General features: G+C 50.7%; 1 protein-coding gene across 3 annotated transcripts in view; it reads right to left on the bottom strand.

Annotated features, from left to right (window-relative positions):
- The window catches only part of ABTB3 (ankyrin repeat and BTB domain containing 3), a 288,577-nt gene that overhangs the window by 13,348 nt on the left and 255,167 nt on the right, over positions 1-20,062 (bottom strand). For 2 of the 3 annotated variants that reach the window (XM_069490381.1, XM_069490384.1), the window contains 8 exons: positions 19,352-19,441; positions 17,109-17,210; positions 15,135-15,228; positions 14,883-15,018; positions 13,954-14,174; positions 12,282-12,460; positions 5,706-5,811; positions 1,328-1,430 (listed from right to left, as the gene is read on the bottom strand). In XM_069490381.1, the coding sequence (XP_069346482.1) occupies positions 1,328-1,430; positions 5,706-5,811; positions 12,282-12,460; positions 13,954-14,174; positions 14,883-15,018; positions 15,135-15,228; positions 17,109-17,210; positions 19,352-19,441 (1,031 nt within the window). The remainder of the gene's footprint in view (positions 1-1,327; positions 1,431-5,705; positions 5,812-12,281; positions 12,461-13,953; positions 14,175-14,882; positions 15,019-15,134; positions 15,229-17,108; positions 17,211-19,351; positions 19,442-20,062) is intronic. The other variant, XM_069490382.1, reaches the window with a different exon arrangement.

Genomic DNA, 20,062 nt, shown 5'->3' with positions numbered 1-20,062 from the left:
ACTGCCCTCTGGTGCCTATGGAGCTTTTAGCTCCCTTCTCCCTCCTCCCCCTCAAGCTTTGCTCCATGAGGGCAGGGACTTCGGCAGTTTCTGTCTCTCCTGCAACCCCAGAGCCTGTCCCAGTAGGGACCCGACACATCACAGGTATTTAATCAATGTTTATTGACTACCTAATAATCTTGCTTCTGGGTGACCTTCTGTCTTGGGTTTTAGATGTACTTTCCTGCCCATCAACTAAACTAAAAGCTCCTGGTGGGTAGAGATCCCATCAGTGGAACACAATGAAACTCAATGCGTTTAGGAACAAGCTAAGATGTGACTCTGTTTTGTTTTTTAACTCTTAATTTTGCAATTATAGCTTTCCAGAAGAGTTGCAAAGATAGTACAGAGAGTTCCTGTTTACCCTTCACCCGGCTTCCCCTAATGTTAACATCATACACAGCCACGAACCTTTGTCAAAACGAAACTAAGAAATTAACATGGGTACAGTATCGATCTGGTTTGTCTATGCTACGGAGTCACAACCAAGAACCATGCAAGGGAGAGCATATTTTTCTTATGGTGGCAGAGCAGATATCTGGGGTTTGTATTTGGTTTTGGGAGGGGGCACTGGAGATGCCAGGAACCCAACGAGTGCTGGTCACACACATTCCCTTAGCAAATTTCCTGGAAGAGGGGTTCCATTCTTGGGTTCCCAGTGTCCTTACCCAATTCGGCACCTCCTGCTCACCACCCAGCAGACTGCCTCCTCCTCATTTCAGCATCATTCTCCCCCCTGCCCAGCCCCACTGCTCCCTGTTCAGGTCCTCAGATAACGTGGTTGGAAACTGTCAACCCAATCTCAGCTCCAATTGAAAGGAGGAGAAAGGGCAGTCACAGAGCTAGCAAGGAGGGTAAGCAATTTCTTATTCCTATTGCTACATGTCTGTTAACTCCACAGGTAGGGAAAAGCAAGGCCAGAAGCTGTGTACTTCAGTGGTTTATGCCTAAGTCTGTTCCCTGACATTTGGAGAGTGGGCCTCTCAAGGCTGCCATGTATGGGGTCTCAGGCTGTTCACTGCACAAGGGAACCTGGCTGAGGGAGCCAAAATCCAATTCTTGCTTTGCTCCCAAAGATCTGCTCTTGGTACACACCTTTATCTGCCCAGAGGAAGGGGTGCCTTGTTCTAGGCTGTTTGCACCAGTGGCTGCCCTGTACTCTTGACTCCTTGATTTTATGAAGATAATCTGCCAGTCCAGTGAAGACACAATCAAAATTGAACTTTGAAAAACAGTAATAGCAACAGCCACAGTCATACCAGCTGCTTTCAAAACTGATGATACATACCTTGGAGAAGCTGTAAATAACAGCACTTTGTGAGCATAAAATGGTCTTCCTTCTACCAGAAAGGTAACATCAGACATTTCTTTATTATTAAGAAAATGAGGATCTAGAATAGGAAAGGGAAAAAGAAAGGGTAGCTTTAGTGGAAAAAAGGGTGAAGTTTAGATTTCTCTTGTAGACAGTGCAAATAAGAGCAGACAGGAAAACCCCAGTGACAAAACACTCATCGGCGAGACAGCAACCCAACAGGAGACAGGGCCCAGCAGAGGAACACTCACGTCACCGAAATTCAGCTTTTCATAGGAAATCTTTACAGCCTATTTGTGATTAGAAGTAGCGGCATTAAGACTCACCTATAGCCAGAGTTCAGATGACTTTCAGGTGTGCAAGGTGAACACCTGCCCCCCCCTTGTCGCTAAGAGCAACAGTCACCCCCACTGTGCTTCTCTCTCTCGAGGCCCAGTCCCCTCCTGCCCGATGGAAGTGGTTCAAAAGAGCTGTCCCTGGCCACTGTGTTCCAGGTGATTTGCATCTAAGCCCTTCTCTTCTAGGGTCGGTGGCAAATGAGGCCGGCCCCTGCCCTCATCGTCTATTTAGCAAAGTATTAATCACACTTCCTGAGCACTTACGATGTGCCAGGCTCTGTGCAAGCTGGCAGGGACCACGTTATCCCCACTGCACAGGTGACGAGACGGAGGCAGACAGAAGTCAGAGTGACTTGTCCAAGCTAGCGACAGGTGCAGAAGGCAGGATTTGAACTTGGACATTCTGATTCGACAGCCTGCTTTTGTTAAACACTAGGGTCCTTCAATTTGCCTGTCGTTTCAGCCATTTAGACGCAAGGCTCCAGAAGGTGCCAGTCTGTTCCCAGCTCAGCGCTTCTATCTTGTTGGGAATGTCCGCCAACACCCCCTGCCCTCCTCAGCGTTTCTTGAATCCTCCATTTCCCTCCACTCCCTCTGATACTACCCTCGTTCGGGCCACATCATCTCTGCCTGGGAACCTGCAGGAGCTTCCGCTGGTCTCTCTGCCTCCGCTTTCGGCCCCCTCAGTCCGATGTCCCACCTCACTGCAGGAGTCACCCTTCCGAAAGCCAGATCCGATCATGCCCTCCCCTCCTCTGCTATAAACCTGTCAGCAGCTCCCCAGCGCTCCCAGGACGGAGTCCGGACGTCTCAGCAAGGCCGCTGTGATCGGGCTGCACAGGCTTCTCCGGCCTCTCCCTAGTCACATCCCCCTGTCAAACCGTGCGTGTGCTTCAGCCACATGCGACAGTTCTCAGGTCCCCCCAGGTGCCATGTGCTTTCTTTCTCACCTCTGGGCCTCTGCACATGCTGTTCCTTCTACCTAAAACACTCTTCCGGCCCCTTCCAGACCTGGCTCATCCCTACATGGTCTTCAGGTTTCAGCGCAGAAAGCCTGCATCAGCAAGCCTTGCCTGAGGCCCCGCCCTCCTCAAACCGCCCAAGTGTCAGTCGTGGCTGAATCCTTGTCTGTCCCTCTCACGCCCTTTCTCCTGTGTCTAGCACAGAAAGGTGGTGGGGCACAGTAAGAGTGAGGGCTCTGAAGCCAGAAGTCTCAGCTGTGTGACATTGGGCAAGTTATTTAGCCTCTCCGTGCCTCAGTTTCTCCTTCTGTAAAATGGGAATGATGATACCTCTTATACTCCTACGTCAGAGTGGTAGTGAGGATTAAGTGAATTCATATAAATGCCTGACACACGAGTCTCCCTCAATAACCATGACCATTACAGTAGATGCTCAATTAGTATTTTTAAAAATAATGTTTTATTTTTAGCTATTATGGGGACATAACAGTTGCGTATACTATTTTTTGCATGAATAAGAGATGCCTTGACTCTTGCTTCAGAATCTTGTTCTAGGAGCCTGCCGAGGACATCGGTCCCTTCTTAGCCTAGAGGCCCGTTTGCTGTTGACAGGCCTTTCCCCAGGGGTTCAAGGCTGTCCTGAAATGAAACCCAGCTGCTTCCTCTGGCTGGGTTTAGGAGCTCTAAACTGTTGAAGGCAGGAACCAATGCCCTGCATTCCTGGGGGCTGCAGGTCCCCAGCCCGTCTCCTTTTTCCAAATTGTTGTCACCTGGACCTGGAATTCCCCTTCCTGACTGACTCTCTTCACCCAGCCCTTGAAGGTGGGATGGCCCCTCTGGGGCCCTGTGCTGCCTCAGACTGGTGGTCCTGGTGATCTTCCACTCATTTTCCTCTGTCAGTACATAGTTACCTCACCTCTTCCCATTAAAAAAAAAAAAAAAAAAAGGCTTTTGGCTGGGTGTGGTGGCTCATGCCTTTAATCCCAGCACTTCGGGAGGCTGAAGTGAGAGGATTGCTTGAGGCCAAGAGTTTGAGACCAGCCTGAGCAACACAGCAAGACCCCATCTCTTAAAAAAAATTAAAACATTAGCCAGCCATGGTAGTGTACGCTATAGTCTCAGCTACTCAGGAGGCTGAGGCAGGAGGATCCCTTGAGCCCAGGAGTTTGAGGCTGCAGTGAGCTATGATCAAGCCACTGTATTCCAGCCTGGGTGACAGAGTGAAACCCTGTCTCAAAAAAAAAAGGTTTTTATTTTAAAAATAGCAGAAAAGCATAAAAAAGTCAAAATCACCTATAATTCCACTCTCTTTAAAATTTTTAATTAAAAAATCCCCAAAACTTATCCTAGTTTGAGATGCAAAACATACCTGCTCCATATTCTGTTTGTTAATAATTATACCGTGCCCTCTATCTTTCATAAAGTGAGCTTTGAGCTTCCCAGGTCTGCCTTTTTTTCCTCTCTTGGTGCTAACCCTTGGAATTCTAATGCTTGGCCTGTGCTTCTAATTGCTGGAGAAAGAAATCTCAGCAAATTCAGAAGGAGAAAATATTCCCTCCTCTCCTGTAGCTGCAAGAAAGCAGATTTTATGCTGTGCCATTGAATCGGCCTTTGCAAATGTGCGCTCTAAGGAGGGTGTCTTAGGGGGCACCTCGGCACCAGAGATTGTTGCTATGTCCTGGGAATGTAACCCTTGATTTCCAACATCTGTTAATTTGATTGCTCCTTATAATTTGTTGCCCTGATAATATTTTAATTCACATTGTTTTCTACGAGGTAGAAAGACTCATGACTCTGACACGTCCCACTTTTCCTACATGGACATAGACAGCTTTCAACTCAGCTGCTAGAATTTTCCATTTCAGCAGAAAGTTGTGTCTCATTTAAATTAACAAGTTATTCATGGCAGGAACAAAAATACTTTACAACATTTCCATGTGTTCAGCCTTTTAATTAATTTAAACTGGCCCACTCCTTTCACATTTTCCTACCGGGTAGCATTTTCAGACGCTTCCATTTCTCAAATGTCTCCCAATCTTCTTAGGAAAAGGAAATAGGAAGCAGGAAAGTTCGCCAATCTCTATCAGAAAAGCAATCCTTCATCTTTAATATTTGATAACTCCCCAGGCAGCAAGGAGACAGGGCCTTGCCACAACCGAAGGCTCATGTTGCAGGTTGCAGAGCAGCCTGGTATTTCTTTGCAATTTTTTCTAGGTCGATTGACCACGTGGCCCCAGCCCCTGGGTCCTCTGAAAGCACTTGGTGGCCGGTGGAAGGGTTTCTCCTGGAAAATCTCAGAAGCTGGGACCGCCGAATGACGGAATTACAACTTGGGGCAGACCTGGGCTCAAGTCCCAGCTCCACCCTGTGCTGATAACGCAGCCATAACATGGGATGAGTCATGGTGCCTGCCACCTGGGGTGGCCCAAAGAGCACTTGAGATAGGGCAGGTCAAGTGTGTGGCTGGAGCCTGCTCAGCGCAGGCCTCCGGAAAGGATAAGAAGTGACTATCATCACTCTCCCGAGCCTTCAGAGCGTCCAGCCTCCTCGGCTCAGGTACGTCCCCCTCATGTTTTTACAGGTGTGTGTGTGTGTGGGGGGCTTTGTTCCCCGTTCTCCTACTTCCCTGTGGAAGGATTCCATTGCAGGAACTCTGAGGGCCTGTCACTGTCCCCTGCTCACTCCTCCTTAGCAGGAAGAGGGACTGAAGAAGAGGGGAGAGTTTGGGAAAAGAGCTGCCATGTGCAGCGTGGCCCTCTTTCGGGATCTACCTGTGCCTGGCGTGTGCACGGATGCCATCACGGGGCCTCAGGCGATCCCCGCTGTCCAGGACTATGGGAGAAAATCTGCCTAACTGGCAAGTCTCCTTGTCCACATTCCAAGGCATATTCTCCGAACAGTTTTATCACGTAATAAAGGAGATATTCTGATCTCTATCAGCCTGACTCCTGCCTCTCTCTCTCGTGTGTCTTTAACCCACCCCATTTTATCATTTGCTTGCTCCCGTCCTTACATCACAGAGCAACAGCCCCCACGGGCCTGGGGGCCACTCACCCAGGCGCGAGGTCTGCTTCCGTTTGATCTCCGCGAGCTTGGGGATGGGGTAGGGCCCGTAGCAGTGTGTGAAGATGACGCACAGCTGCTGGCTGATCACCTCGTTCTGCGGAGAAGAAAGAGTAGCTCTCGTGACTGGGGGCTGGGGGTGGCCTCAGCCAGGCTGTCCCCCCAGGAATGCGACGACCCCCAGGTGAGAGGCCTGCACGCAGGTGGTACTGCCGGTTCCAGGAGGAACGCCGGACGGCACACATTCAGTTTGCCCCAGCCACCTGGATTTATTGGCTCTGTCTGTCCGCTATTTCTAGTGGTTCCCTGGTAAAGCTTAAGAAATTTGTAATTAAATTCCTCCGTCTCATCCTAATCAGATACTATCCACTGGAAGACAGGTTTGAGTAGCTCAAAGGATGAAAAGTTAAGTTTTTACCCCAAACCCACCTTTATCAATACTCGAAAATTCTGGAAGCAGCCAATTATCCTGAAATTAGCAGCAGGAAGCCCTTTGAGTCCTGTGACCGGGCTCTCCATTAACAAGACAAATGCTCCTGATTCGGCTTTATTATGGATTTGATTCTGGTGCTGAGGCATTTCCGAACAGAAGTGCTCAGCTGAATCACTTCCAAAAAAAAAAAAAAAAAATAAATAAATAAAACACTACAGCCACCCTTGGCTGCTCAGGGACGAAGCAGCCCGGTTCTGCTGGACACTCGTCCGTCACGTTTTGCCTCTGCCCACTTTGCGTCCCTTTCCAGGCGCTGACCTCCCTCCAACTGCAGGATGTGCAGGAGGGAGGACACGACCCACCGCAGTTTGTTGCTTGGAAACAGGGGCTCAAAAGGGGGTCAGATGGAAAAATATTTACTATATAGCAAGTAAGAAAAGTAGGTTACGACACAGTTTGTGCCATGTCTTTTTGGAAATAAAACCCTACAAGCATATTTGGGTTGACAGATATGTCTAGAAAAAGGTCTAGAAGAATTGCTACCTTTGGGTAAGATAATGATGTTTTCTGTTTTCTTTTTATTTATACTTTCTGTAACAAACAAGCAGTGCTTTTGTAATAAAAACAGACAGTACTATTTTGGATTTTAAGAGATGGGTTTGGGGCCATTAGTGGTGTCAGTGATTCAAGCTATTTTTAAATCTACCTGCTTCACGGTGCTCCCAGGGCAGGAGGACGCAGCTCGGCGTACGACAAGAAAACCGAAACCCTTCCGTGACATTGGATAGATCGCAGAGGGCACAGCGTCGTCCCCTCAGATGTGATTCCCAGAGACACAATCGCATTGAAAGGACAAGGGGACTCTACTTTCAAAGATGATGCCTTATAATCCAACGGTGTCAAATGCTCCTCTCATTTAACACTCATAAAAGTGACTGCCTGCCTCTCGGCTTAACGCGGCGGTTCTCAAAGTGTGGTCCCTGGACCAGTAGCATGAGCATCACCTGGACCTTGTTAGAAATGCAAATTCTCGGTCTCACCCACCCCACATCTTCCGACTCAGAAGCGCCGGGGTGGGGCCCAGGATTCCGTATATGAATACACTTAGTTAATACAGATCTGGGAAAAATCCTGACAGTGGGATTCGGATATCAGAGTTGGGGAAATCATCAGGCCAGACGGTTTCCAAGGTCCCTTCCAGTGCAGACTCCATGGGCCGCCTACGACTGCACCAGACCTGGGATGACCCTCCCACCAAAACAAGGCTCCATGGCCTCACACCAACCTCTGCTTTTGCCATCAAAGGGGATGAAGCTATCATTCCACAGTGACACATGCACTGCAGGCAAAACCCAGAAAGGGAACAGAGGGACAGGGTGACTTCCCTGTCATTACATATATATGATGTCATTCTGAAATTTAAATGGCATTCTTGACAAAATTAGAGAAACGGGGACTAGGAGGGGCTGAAGCGGGGGCTGGGGACGGGGGGGGGAAGTAGGTGTGGCTATAAAAGGGTGACATGAAGGATCCTTGTGGTGACGGGAATTTTCCACATATTGACTATGACGTCAATGTATTGGTTGTGATGTTTACTGTACTTTTGCAAGACATTGCCATGGGGGAAACCGAGACACCCCTGTGTGAAGGGTACAGAGGATCCCCCCATACTACTTCTCCCAACTGCATGGGTCTACAATTATCTCAAAATAAGAAGTTTTAAAACTCCCTGAAATGTAATAACCATAAAAAAAAAACCCAAAACAAAACACAGCCCATACCTCACCCCTGTCTAAAACCAGTGGTGTCCCCTGCATTGCACATGGAGGAAAATCCAACCCTTCCTAGGCCCTGCGCAGCCTGATTTTTTATCTCCGACACTTTTCCCTTTGTCCCAACACACGAAGCACATTCCTACTGAGAGCCTCAGCACCGCAGTCCCCTCGTTTGAAATGCTTTTGCCCCAGATCTCCGCATGGCTGGAAGTTTTTCCTTACTTAGGTGGTCGTTCAAATGCCACCTTCTCAAGGAGACCTTCCCGACCATCTTGTCTAAGTTAGACCTCACCTGCCCCAGCCCCAGAGACTGTATCACTGTCCAATTTGACTTTTTAAAATATCATTTATCAGGCTCCGTTTTGTTGACTTATTTCCTTGCTTACCGCCCGTGAGCCCCACAAGGATGAAGAGCGTGCCTGTCCCATCGCCACGGTGGCGCCTGCAGCAGGGCGGGCGCACCTGACTGCCACGAAGGAATAAACGCCCGGAGGAATTACTGTAGGAAAAGTGGGCCAGGAGCTCTCTTTAAACAGATGTATTTTTTAAAAAATGACAGTATTGTTCTGCTCGTGGGGAAGTCTAGAGAAAATGGATTCATTGAAGTTAAAATTTAGAAGGAGGAGGAAAAAAGCAGCTCTGCGACCAGATGTCAAGTCCGGTGTGAATGAGCACAGTTAGGGTGGGAGGAGGTCGACAGGACAGCTGCGTTTCTAGGAGCTGACCATAAACTGAGTTTATTTACGGGAATCTTATTCTATACTCTGATAAAACCAGGTATTTGTTCAGCTAGAACAGCAGACGTGATCTGAACAGGAATCCTTGAGTGAAGGGAGGACCAGTGCTGGCAGCTGTGTGATGTATGGCTGCTACTGTCCTCCGATAGGACACTGTCTTCTCAACTGTGAATTTCTCTGCCATCATCTGTCTCCAGTTTTTCTTTTGACCACAGGAATATCACCCACACCTGGGGAATGCCTGACTTCACACCGCAGTCTTGGGAAATTGAGTGCCTCTTTTTGCCCCCGGGGCCAGTGTATGCGATGTGTAATGCCACATTTCACCTGTAGGGGATGCCATCGAACCCCCTGTAAAAGCGAAACACCCCCTCACTCCCCCTACTCTTGCAGTGCAGCCTTCCTGGACTGCTCCTTCCAGACCAGGAGCTGCCCCAACTCTGGCTCCTCCCACCCTTGATGACCAGTGCAGCTGCCGGGGGAGCGGACTCCAGGCCACATCTCCTGGCAGAGGCCCCTCCCTCCTCCCCATCCCCAGCTGTTGCTGTCGGAGCTGCTGGTGACCTCCCCTGACGCCACCGCACTGAACTTGCCCTACTCTCTCCCTGTCAGACATGCTGGAGTACCAGCCGGGGGTCTCCCCAGACACTGCTGGCCCACCAAACACTAGCCCCCTCGGGGCTCCGAGGCTTTGGGGCCCAGGAGAGTTTCAGGTGGTCTTTTGTGCTCTGTTAGGACAATCTCTGTCACACCACGAGTAAAGCAGGCACTCGTGGTCTGACCCGGGTACCTGAGCATTGTTCTAGAATCACCTCTGCGGGGGGGAAAAAACTCAGTGTGATTTTCAAATGACTAACTGTAAATGATGGGGCATCTGCCATTCTCGAGCCGAGGTGTGTACGAGCTAGCCTGTAGATTCTGATCATCATGGGCTCAGCTTCTGAGAAGCTACCCACACAAGCCACAGCTCCAGGCAAAATGAAGTACAGTGTTAGAAGTCAGGAGAGTGGTGGCCCTTTGGGAGACAGTGGCTGAGGGGCATGAGGGGACGCTGGGGTGCTAGTCATGTTCTGTTTCTTGGGCTGGGTGCTGACTGCACAGTACATTTACCTTGTGAAAATCCACCAGGGTCTCTAGTGATGATCTGGGCACTGCTCTGTATGTACGTCGTAATGCAAAGTCGAGTTTACTTTAAGAAGCCACAGATCAGGTTTACTTAATACACACGATGCCTCAGTTAATTCCCCACTACAGCCTGAAGAAAAGTTACAAACAAAAAACAAGCAAACAAAACTCCCCCCCAAAAGACAGAATACCAGACCCTGAGAACAGACCTAACAATGTTTTTCCCTATGATGGTTCTTAGGTAATTTCAGGTGAAAGCGTTTTTATTCATTTATTTATTTGTAAGTTGGTGGGGAGGGGGAGTTTGGTTTTGAAATGCTTCCAGCAGGTTTTGCTCTTTGTGGATTCGCTGAGACTTGTTACCTTAGACCTGGTGCACCTGCTCCCATCTGGGGCCTCGGTGGGTCTGGATCTCAAGCACAAGTCCACCCTGCAGGGGGCCCAGAGACGCCCGGCTAAGGATGGGCACTAATGAGGACACCTAATGGGACTTGCTTTGGACCAGACGCCAGGTGCTCCAAAAGCAGATGGGCTGTGTTGCTGCTTCCTTACTGAAGGGCCAGCCCTGCTGTCTGGAGAAGGCTGCTCCGTGTCCCCTCTTTGCTCTAGGGGGCTGTCCAGTAGCCCAGCCTGGCAGGGAAACCCACACTGCCCTTTGGCTCAGAGGCCAATTTCCCCAGAGTTCCACAAAGGCTGTTTGGAGGCAAAGCTGTAAGAGGGGCTGGTGCTGGGGCCCAACTGCCTGGGTTCACTTCCAGCCCTGCCATTTACCTGCTGTGTGACCTTGGGCATGTTGATCACCCTCTCTGTGCCTCAGTTTCCCCATCTGTTAAATGGGGATAAGATTACTACCTCCTTCAAAAGTTGCTTATGAAGATTAAATGAGTGAATCCTTATACCATGCTTAGATTAGTGCCTGGCATGTAGTGAAATATAAAATACATATATTTTAGCTTTAAAAAAATCCTCATTTGTGTCTTGAGATAGTTCATTATAGAAGGGTTCCGAAGTCAAATGAGTTTGGGAAACACGCCATTCCCTCTGTGAATTAGGGTATTCAAGACTCTGCAGTAGTGAAATTGGGATAAGCCAATGTTATTCCAAGGAGAGGAGCTGACATCTGGCCTGTTCACGGGCCAGTATTCCCAGCTGGCTGGTGCCTGTGTTGCACTGGAGTGTTAAATATTTCGATACCATCCCTGCTGTGGGGGTGGTTTTACACAGAACACTTTTGGGAAATACTGGAGGTGCCACCTCCCCTGGTGAGGCCATCTTCATGGTATAGACATTTATCAAAAGCATTTACTATGTGTCAGGGACGATTCAAAGGGCATTAGAGTATTGACTCATTTTATCCTCACAATCACCCTAAAAGGTCAGTGCAATTATTGTCCCCATTTTCAGACAGGGCAGTTGAAGCAGAGGGAAGTTAAGAAGCTTGGATAAGGCCATGAGGCCACTAAGTGGCAGAACCAGGATTTGAACCCCTGCAGCCCGGCTTGAGTCCATGTTCTCAACCACTGTGCCCTACTGAGAAGCTGCTGGGGTAGGTGATGGTTGATGGCACAAACTCCTCAGAGCCTCTCGGGCAGACTGGTCCTCCCTGGTGTCTCTCATGGTCACAGTGCCAGGGCATTTGCCGTGGCCTCCCCCGGGCCTGTGGCTGTCGACCCCGATGGCTGGGGGAACACTGAGCATCCATGGGAGCACCAAGGCTGTCCGTTCTCTACGTGCTCCGCCAACATACACAACGAGGCCACATGGCCCACCGGTAGAGACCAGAGTGTCTATACGGTATCGCCTGCCAAGCGAATGACCCCAAAGAGATTTTTAAGAGTTAATCTCATAAGAGTCCCAGGGCTGGACTGATGTTTTGAAGGGGTTGCAGCATCTCCGTGTTGCTGGGAATGCAGGTGTCAGCAGGGGTGAATCCCAAGGAGTCAGAGCTGGGCTCATTCGACCTTCTCTACCTGAAAGGCCTTCTCCCAGGCCTGGAATCCAGCTGCCTTGGCAGGGTTTGCACTCTGTTTATGCAGAGAGCTGCACCCATTTCCCTCTTCCTGCTTGGTTCCTGTCATCCATCCAGGCCTGCTCTAGTCCCGGCACCTCAGGGAAGCTCACGCTCCCCTTCCGAACTCTCACCCCTCTCCTAGCCTGCACCTCCCAATTTAACACTGTTGTATAAGCTGCCTCACACGCTGTCGGGGCGCACATGCTGGTATCATCTCCCCAGCTGTAGTGCAAGCTCCTTGAGTTAGAAGATACCGAATTTCCCCACGTGCCCAACTACCTTGGGACATGCAGATACTCAGCAAAACAGGTGCCCCACACATGACTGCATAGGCAGCACTAGCCAGCTGGGGAGCACTCGCCACCAGTGGCTGTGACTGCAGCCACCCCCCGCCGAAGTGCAGTATCAGGCTAAGGGACCATTCAGATTTGGGAACCTCTGGCCTGTTCCCGGCCGACAGCCACAACAGCCTCACGCTCCTCGTACCTTGCTCGCCTTCAAGATCTCAAACATGAGGGGCAGGCCTTGGGTGATGAGCTCCTCCGTGTATTCCTCCTCCTGGATGGTCTTGAACTCCTTTAACAAGCACTGGATGAGGGGCCTGCGGTGCTGCTGGAAGGCGATCCGCAAGGACTCCAGCCACGTGTGCAGAGTCCACGGGACACCTGGAAGGGGGAGAGGAACAGGGGAGGTGGGAGGGGAGGGGGGCAGAAGGGAAGGCAGAAAACAACCAGAGGAGGCGGCATGTTTTTATCTGGAAGTTGGCCTTTCCCCAGGACATTTCCATGTTATGAGACCAAGGAACTGACTGCCCATGAATAGAGCTGGTGTTGGTTTTTTCCCAAAGACTTGCAGAAGTTGAAATTAGAGGTCATAATTCCATTCCCTTAACTATGGGTGTCCATCTCTGCATGCTACTCATGTTATTAGGGGCTGCATTTCACATATAATCATTGTGTGACACACTGGGATTATTACACACACTGCTTATGCATATTACACACCTCTGGGTTCTGAGTTCATAGCCTCCATCCTACTTACTCTGCTTACTGGGGAGGGACGCTCAGGGAGCGGAGGAATCTTGCTCAGGATTAAAGAGCGGATGTGGCCGAGGATCTGGGACACATCCAGGCCCAGATGAGAGCTTAGCACTGGCGAAACCCAAGGTGGACGTCACCATCCACAGCTCTGGCTGAGATGGGTATTTGTATGTGAGGAAGAAGACCCGGGAGGCTGTTCCCGCTGCTCCCCTGTGCAAAACAACATTTGCACCTGCAGGTACTTCAGCAGGCCTTCCTGCTCCAGCAGAAGCCCCCCAGCAGCTGATTGCCATAATTGGCTCCTGCTCTCGTGGGGAGGCACAAAGGGGACGCGTCTCACTACTGTTTGTAACAAGTAGACCATGCGGAGCCTCGAGCTTCGTAATCATGCAAAATAGGCTCTCACGGCAGTGGCATCAATGTCCCACATAGCAAACAGCCACCCAGCCAGCCTCGATCCACCACACCCTTGTGTTTAGGACCTGCTGCTCCTGTGCCGGGGCTAAAGCCACCACACTGGTGGAGGCTAGGCTAGCCTCGTCCCCTGGACGCTCACAGGAGGTAGCTCTGGGCTAGCTCACTCGGAATAGCCAGCCCGAACTTTCCTGAGCGTGGCTTTGTTTCCTGAAACTCCATGGGAGGGTTCCTGCTAAGGAGGAGTGCCTGCACCCCGAAGACTGCCTGTACCCCGAAGGCTGCCTGCCGCCACATCCTGGAGCTGGGTGCTCTAGCGCAGCGGTTCCTCAACTGCTGGGAACCACCTGGGATGATTGTTAAATATAAAGATTTCCGGCCTTTATCCATCCAGACCCTCGACAGCAGAGCCTCTGGGTGTAGGGCCTGGCAATCTGTATTCACACAAGCTCCCCAGGTGATCTGAATTCCTGCCCCAGGGTCCAGAGTTTGGGGATCCTGGAAAGATGATGTCAGTGCGGGTCTTGGGGTGGGCGGGATGCTGCTATCTATGGGGACAGTGTGGGCGTCTTGGCCTGGAAATGTTCCAACCAGTGAAGGAGAAGCTCCCTGGGTCCCCGTGTGTGTGTGTGTGTGTGTGTGTGTGTGTGTAGACCTAGAGCTGGCGGCAGCGCCGTGCCTGCGTGGAGGGCGCCCGCACTGACCTATGCTCCTGATATCAATTGTGACATCCACGTAGCCGTGCTCGGCACTGTGATACATGGCCTCCCTCAGGGCCCTCAGTTTGGCCTTGCTGTTGCGGCTGGCGCACAGGGGGGGCGGGGCTGTCTCCGCCAGGTCAGTCCCCTCGGCCAGAATCTCCTCCAGGGACAGGATATCACTCTTCTCCTTCTCTGGCTGGGCGAGCAGTTTGCGGAACACATTCCTGTCAATCATAAACCCAGAGAGGAAGACACTCAGAGATGGAAGTGGCTTTGCCAGAGCGGGGTGGGGTAGGGACGTGGGGTGGCCACTCACTTGGGACGAGGGAAGAGCAGGAACAACAGGGTGGGGGCGTCAGGGTCCTGGCCGTGGGGGCTACGTTTTGGGGGTGGAGATGGTGGGGCGTGACAGGCCCTGTTTCCCTGAGGCAACTTGGAGCTAAGTGATTTCCTCACATGTATAGAAGGCTCTAGAACTCTGCCCTTTTAACCGTTAGCCTGCATTCCCTCCATGGTGAATTTGCTTTACTCAAGGTTGTGGGTGAGAAAATCTGATGTGGGTAAATCCTGAAGGAAACTTAGAAGAGAAGTAGCCAAACATGAGCGGTTTTATTATTTTTAAAATGGACTCTTCTGACTTGGTGACAGCTGATGTGATGTACTCTGACCCAAACTGGCAAAGGGCGACAGCTCTGTGAGGTCAAGCTGGCTGAGAACGGGCAAAACGAGCCGGTCTGAGCAGACGTGCGCTGAAGGAAGTTGGCTCTTAGGTGGCAGTTAAGGTCGCTCTGGCCAGGCCTGGAGCCTGGACCACCTCGCACTGCCTCTGGGCCCCACATCCAGAGATACAATGGGTCTGGGGTAGGCCTGGGAATCTGCATTTTTAACAAGCACCACTCGGGACCTCGTGGCTTTGGCCCATCCTAGCCTACCTGTGTCCGTGGGCTGCGGCCTGGCTGAAAGAGTTCATATCACCCTGGGGGGTTGTAGAAATTCCGTTCCTGTACATGGTTCCTATCAGGGGATCCGCACCACGCTCCAACAGCAAACTAACCAGCTCAAAATTTCCTGCAAGCCCAGAGAAGGGGGTTTCATAAGAGAATAAAGCAAAAATATAGTCACAGGCACTTCGAGGGCCAGGGTGCTGGAGACCCTCGGCCGGGATGAGAACCGATGGCGCTTACCTACAGCGGCCGCCAGCTGGAGGGGCGTTTCTGAGTAGTTCTCCTCTCCGTGCTCCACGGAGCCTTCCACCTTGGCCCCAGCGTCCAGGAGGAGCTGCAGGGGAAGAGCGGCCATTGAGACGTTCGGGGTCGCGCACCGTGTGCAGGCGCCAGCGAAGACTGGTGGGACCAGGGAGAGGTCAGCACCGCTTCCCTCCCTCCGGGTCAGTGTGCACAGGGCTGGAGGGCAACTGCGCCTCAGAAGATGAACTGAGGGCTTCTCGTATTTTCTAGAACCCCAGACTACTCAGAGTGTGGTCCATGCACAACAACATCAGCACCACCCGGGAGTTTGTTGGAAATGCTGACTCTCGGGCCCCACTCAGACCTACTGACCGTGAGTCTGCATTGCAACAAGATCTCCAGGGGATTTACACGTGCATTAGAGTTTCCAGAAGCACTGAGCTAGAAGTCCTTGGCACCAGAATGCTGGAAGACTCCCTTCTTGGGCCGGCTGCACAAAGCCTCGGAGGGCATCAGCGTGGTCTCTTAGAACCACAGACTCTCAAGAGACCTGAAGGACTTTGGGGGCCTCCTGGGCCAACCAGGACAAGAATTCCTGCTGGAACACCCTGGGTGGCTCTGAGGACAGTTTAGTCAATGCTAAGTTTTCTGTCCATCAGGATCAGTTAATGGAGTGGCAGAGTGAACTTCCGGAAGTTTGCTTCATATGACTTTATTCTGTGCATTCCCTAAGACATCTGGGCTTTTTAAAGTGGCAGAGATTCTGTCCATGCTGGGTCTCACTCACACTGGATGTGTTGTCAGCATCACTGACATAAAATAGGAAGAAAAATCAGCCATCTTTACTACCTGCCTAAGGCTGCCCAAGGGCACAGCCTGGCGGGAGCTGCCAACTGGCATTCCTCGACCCTGGCCGCTGTGTGGCTGTGCCTGGCTGCCCGCTGTTCCCAGTCCTGAATTAAAGGCCAGGGATGCCTTTGCATGTTGGGGGATGACATCTGTGTCCACCAGACCACCATCAAACCCCTTCTTTCTTAGATTCCTCTACGAGGAGTGGACTGGGCATGCTGTTCTATAGGCAGAAGCCAGCTCTCAGTGTGACTTGTCACCTTCTCAGCCTCCTGAAACATGACTTGGGGTTTTGTCCGAAAAATTATCATGACCCAGGAAACAACAAACCATTCCTGTGAAATTCCGACATTGCTGATCTGTCCCTGCAACCCTGTTCCCTGTTCTGCATAGAATCAAGAGGCGTGGACCACACCAAAGGAGGTGAGCTCCTGACGTACCCAAAGCTCAGCCCCCACTACGGCGGGGCCAGGTGTGGTCAAGAGCCTGGATGCTGGTCTCTCTTTTCTGATGGAGTAAAGATCGAGATTAAGATCTAAAATGTACTAGATGGCTGTTCACTGAACATCAACTCTACAACAGCCAGAAAAAGTGCAAGTGATACACATTTTATACACCCAAAGGACCTCTAATGGGGACGTGTCACCGCACTTGGAGCTGTTTCAGAAGACACATAGCTAAGGCTCTACTCTCGACCCTTGGTGACTTGGATGCTTCCTCCCACTGGCTGGATTCTACACAAACACCAGGTTACACCTTAGTGGAGGTTCCAAGGTATCAACACCAGCCAAGTCTTTCGTTCATGTTATGACAAGCAGAATGAACAAATCCACCAAAATGGCTGAAGCCCCACCCCGGAGCAACCAGGAAGAACTTTGTAGGTTTGCCACTGCGTGTGTGAGGCTGAATGTGGGTACATGGTAATTTCATATTGGTTAAAGCTGGGCCACATAGATTATTACATATAATATTTTTTATTTGTATGATACAAATAGGCTACATTTCATTGCAATTAACCAATATGAATCTCTTAGGGAATATGCATGCTGGGAGAGGTATAGATTTTGGTTATGGAAGAGGTAAAATTAAAGGTCAGATGTGGATAGGGAAATTCGTTAATACCTGAACTACAGGAATATGTCCATGCAACACAGCAAAAGTCAGAGCCGTCCAATGGCGGGTCTCAGGGTGGACGGATGGATATTTATGAGGAGTACTGACAACCTATAAACAAATTGAGGTTATTTTCAAAATGTGACCTTCACAATTCTTAGGCTAGCAAATCGGACCTATCTGTGGCTGGGCGCAAGGGCTCTAGATGTACAAAGACATTCTGGAAGATGCCTTGAGAAATGTTTTTGATACAGGGTAGGGATTTTCCCTTGCTGGATGCCCCAAACAGCTCTCACCAGAACTAGGCATCTACCCTGCTTGTGTTTGTAAGAACAGAGACTGAACCAATCCTCCAAAAACCATCAGAAGATCATGTTATGTTTTGGAGATTTTACTCCCTGGGGCAGTGAGAACATTTCTCCGTGACTTTGCATTCTCTGTGCATAATAAGGACTCCTTTGCTTCTCCTTTGAAAGAAATTAATGGGTGACTTCAGATGGCCTCCAAGGTGCCCTGGAGGCTGTAATGGTTACAATGAGCCAGCTCCCCTGCCTGTCTCTTTCCTCTCTCTGCTTAGGGGAAGGTGGTGGGTGGTTCTGAGAGCTACAGGATGTCAGAGAGTGCGAGATGCCACTACTACACCACCCACTTTTTAAGAGAGGTTCTCAGTGGCGGCGAACCCCAGGCAAGGGGCAGTCTGCTTGGAGCTTTGAAGCCAGGGGAGCCCATCACTCATCTGATAGAGGAACTTCAACATCTGCTCACAGCTCACCCCACACCGTTCTCATTTTACTCTTCTGCCGACCTCCTGGTTGACAAGAACCCTCGCGATACTGACACGTGGCATGAAGCTCTCCCTGGACACAGCACGAGTGAGCAGTCTAAGGCTGGTCTTTCAGGATGGGGGCCTCAAAGCACCCCAGGTAAAGAGAGAGGAGGCAGGGCAGCCAACGGCCGAGGTCTTGCAAGGTTAGCACTCCCCATGGCTCTTCTCCCAAACACTCCTGGGGCCACATAACCTCCATGCCTGCTTTCCTCAGAGCAGTTCAGCTCACTAAGCACCCGCTGGGGGAAGGCCCTGAGCTGAGATCACGGGGTGGGCTAGAGAGAAGGAGCAGAGAACCCCAGCACCCCACCCTGAGGAGCCCTTGCAGGGGTCTGCAAGGTGCTTAGGGGTTCACAGAAAGGGGAAAAGTCCCCATATGTTTGAAAGTTATAAGATCCAAAATACTTCTGGATCCAAAACTATGTCTATTGTCTGATTTCCTCAGATGACTATAAAACTCATTAATTAAAAAAACAACACAGTACAAAGACTGCATGGGCATCTAATTTTGAACTAAAAAGGTTTCCCAGGGTTGCTGAGTTACGACTGCAGCATGTCAATCTTTCTGCTGAAGGCTGCCAGTATCTGGCTGCCAGGGAGAGAAGGTCTTCAAATAGCATAGAACAGGGTAAAAAAAAGTGGGATTTCAACTATTATGAGACTTGGGGTGTGAGCAGAGGGGCTGAGATGAACTGAGTCCCAAACCCACGCTGGGTTCACTCTTCATTCCTTCCAGCAGCTGTCTGAGGTGGATGTGACTGTTCTCCCATTTTGTAGGTGGGGACAGGAAGCTTCAACCACTTGCCCAAGCACAAAAGCAAGTCGCTATGACAGCGATGGTTTCAGCACTTGAACCCGAGTCTGTCAAACTCTAAAGCCGCTGCAAGGGCAGGGAGGCGGGGAGGAGAGGTTGGGGTGGGGGTATGCACTTTCCACTATACCATACTGCCTCGGGGAAGCTTTGAGATCTGTCACCTGAGCCAACAAGGTGAGCCCGTCAGGATTTGGTGGGGGAGGTGGAGGATCAGGGGAGGGAAACCTCAGCTCAGGGGACTGGGCCAGCATTTCCTCTGCTTTGTGTCGGGCAGAGGGAAAGGGCTGCTGGCTCAGGGAGCTCTTTCTGCCCCGTCCCAGGAGGAATGGCGCGGCAGCTGGAATCAGAGACTCGGGGCTGATGCAAGGAAAAGCTGGTGCTCCTTGCAGCTGTGTTGGTTGTGTTTAAACAAAACACACGTGCAAGCGCTTCCTTGGCGTCTGGCTGGGCTGGGGCCGGGGGATGGACAGAATCTGTCAGGTGGTCTCACTAGGGCCACAGCGTTTGAAAGGGCGGAGGAATGATCTGTTTGTTGACCTGAGGTCCCTGAGGTGGCTCTCGGGAGAAAACGCCCCCCTCTCGCCCGCCTGCTGCAGGCCTGTGCACCCTCACCTCCACATTCAGGTCAGCTCCGGCATCCAGCAGCATCTGAACCATCGCCTCGTCCCCGCGGACGCAGGCGTACATCAGGGGGGTCATGCCCTGTGGTGAGTTAGAAACCAGAGAATGGAGAACGTTTACAACGATAACAAATGGCAGCTCTCACTTGAGTTTAGCAGGCTACGCGTGTGCTCAAAATCCAGCATGCCAAACATACACGTGCAGCCCTGTGACTCAGAACGTCGCACCCTCCGCATTTTGGAAACCAAAACGGTGGCAAGAAGGGAGCTTCCATTGTCTTTCCAGCATTTATCTTGGCCTAAATCAGAGAATTTTCACTTGTTTGTCTGTCTTAGGGTGCAACAGACCTAAGAGTGTTTGCTAAAACAAGTGGTTGATTTTAACTTATGGCCCTTAGGAACTTGCTAGATTGATTCTGGAATATCAGCCCTAAGCTGTCTCATTGGTAAACACTGTTTTTTTGACATTTTCTCTTTCACAATATAACAGGTGTCATCTTTGCTCTATATAAGCTGCTGGTCAGCGTCAAGGGAAATTGGATGACTCTGAGCATGTGGCATCACCCGTCACTGACGGGTTTGACATTATCATTTACAAGGAAAAGGCAAGCGAATGAGAAATGGCCTTAGGAAAGCTGCCCACCACGCCTGCTTATTACAAACCAAGCACCCAACCAACAGGAGGAACGCACGGATGTTCAAT

The sequence above is a fragment of the Eulemur rufifrons genome, chromosome 16 (assembly GCF_041146395.1).
Source record: "Eulemur rufifrons isolate Redbay chromosome 16, OSU_ERuf_1, whole genome shotgun sequence".
Lineage (NCBI taxonomy): Eukaryota > Metazoa > Chordata > Mammalia > Primates > Lemuridae > Eulemur > Eulemur rufifrons.
Note: the sequence above shows the minus strand (reverse complement) of the source record. Positions and strands in the feature narration are given on the sequence as shown.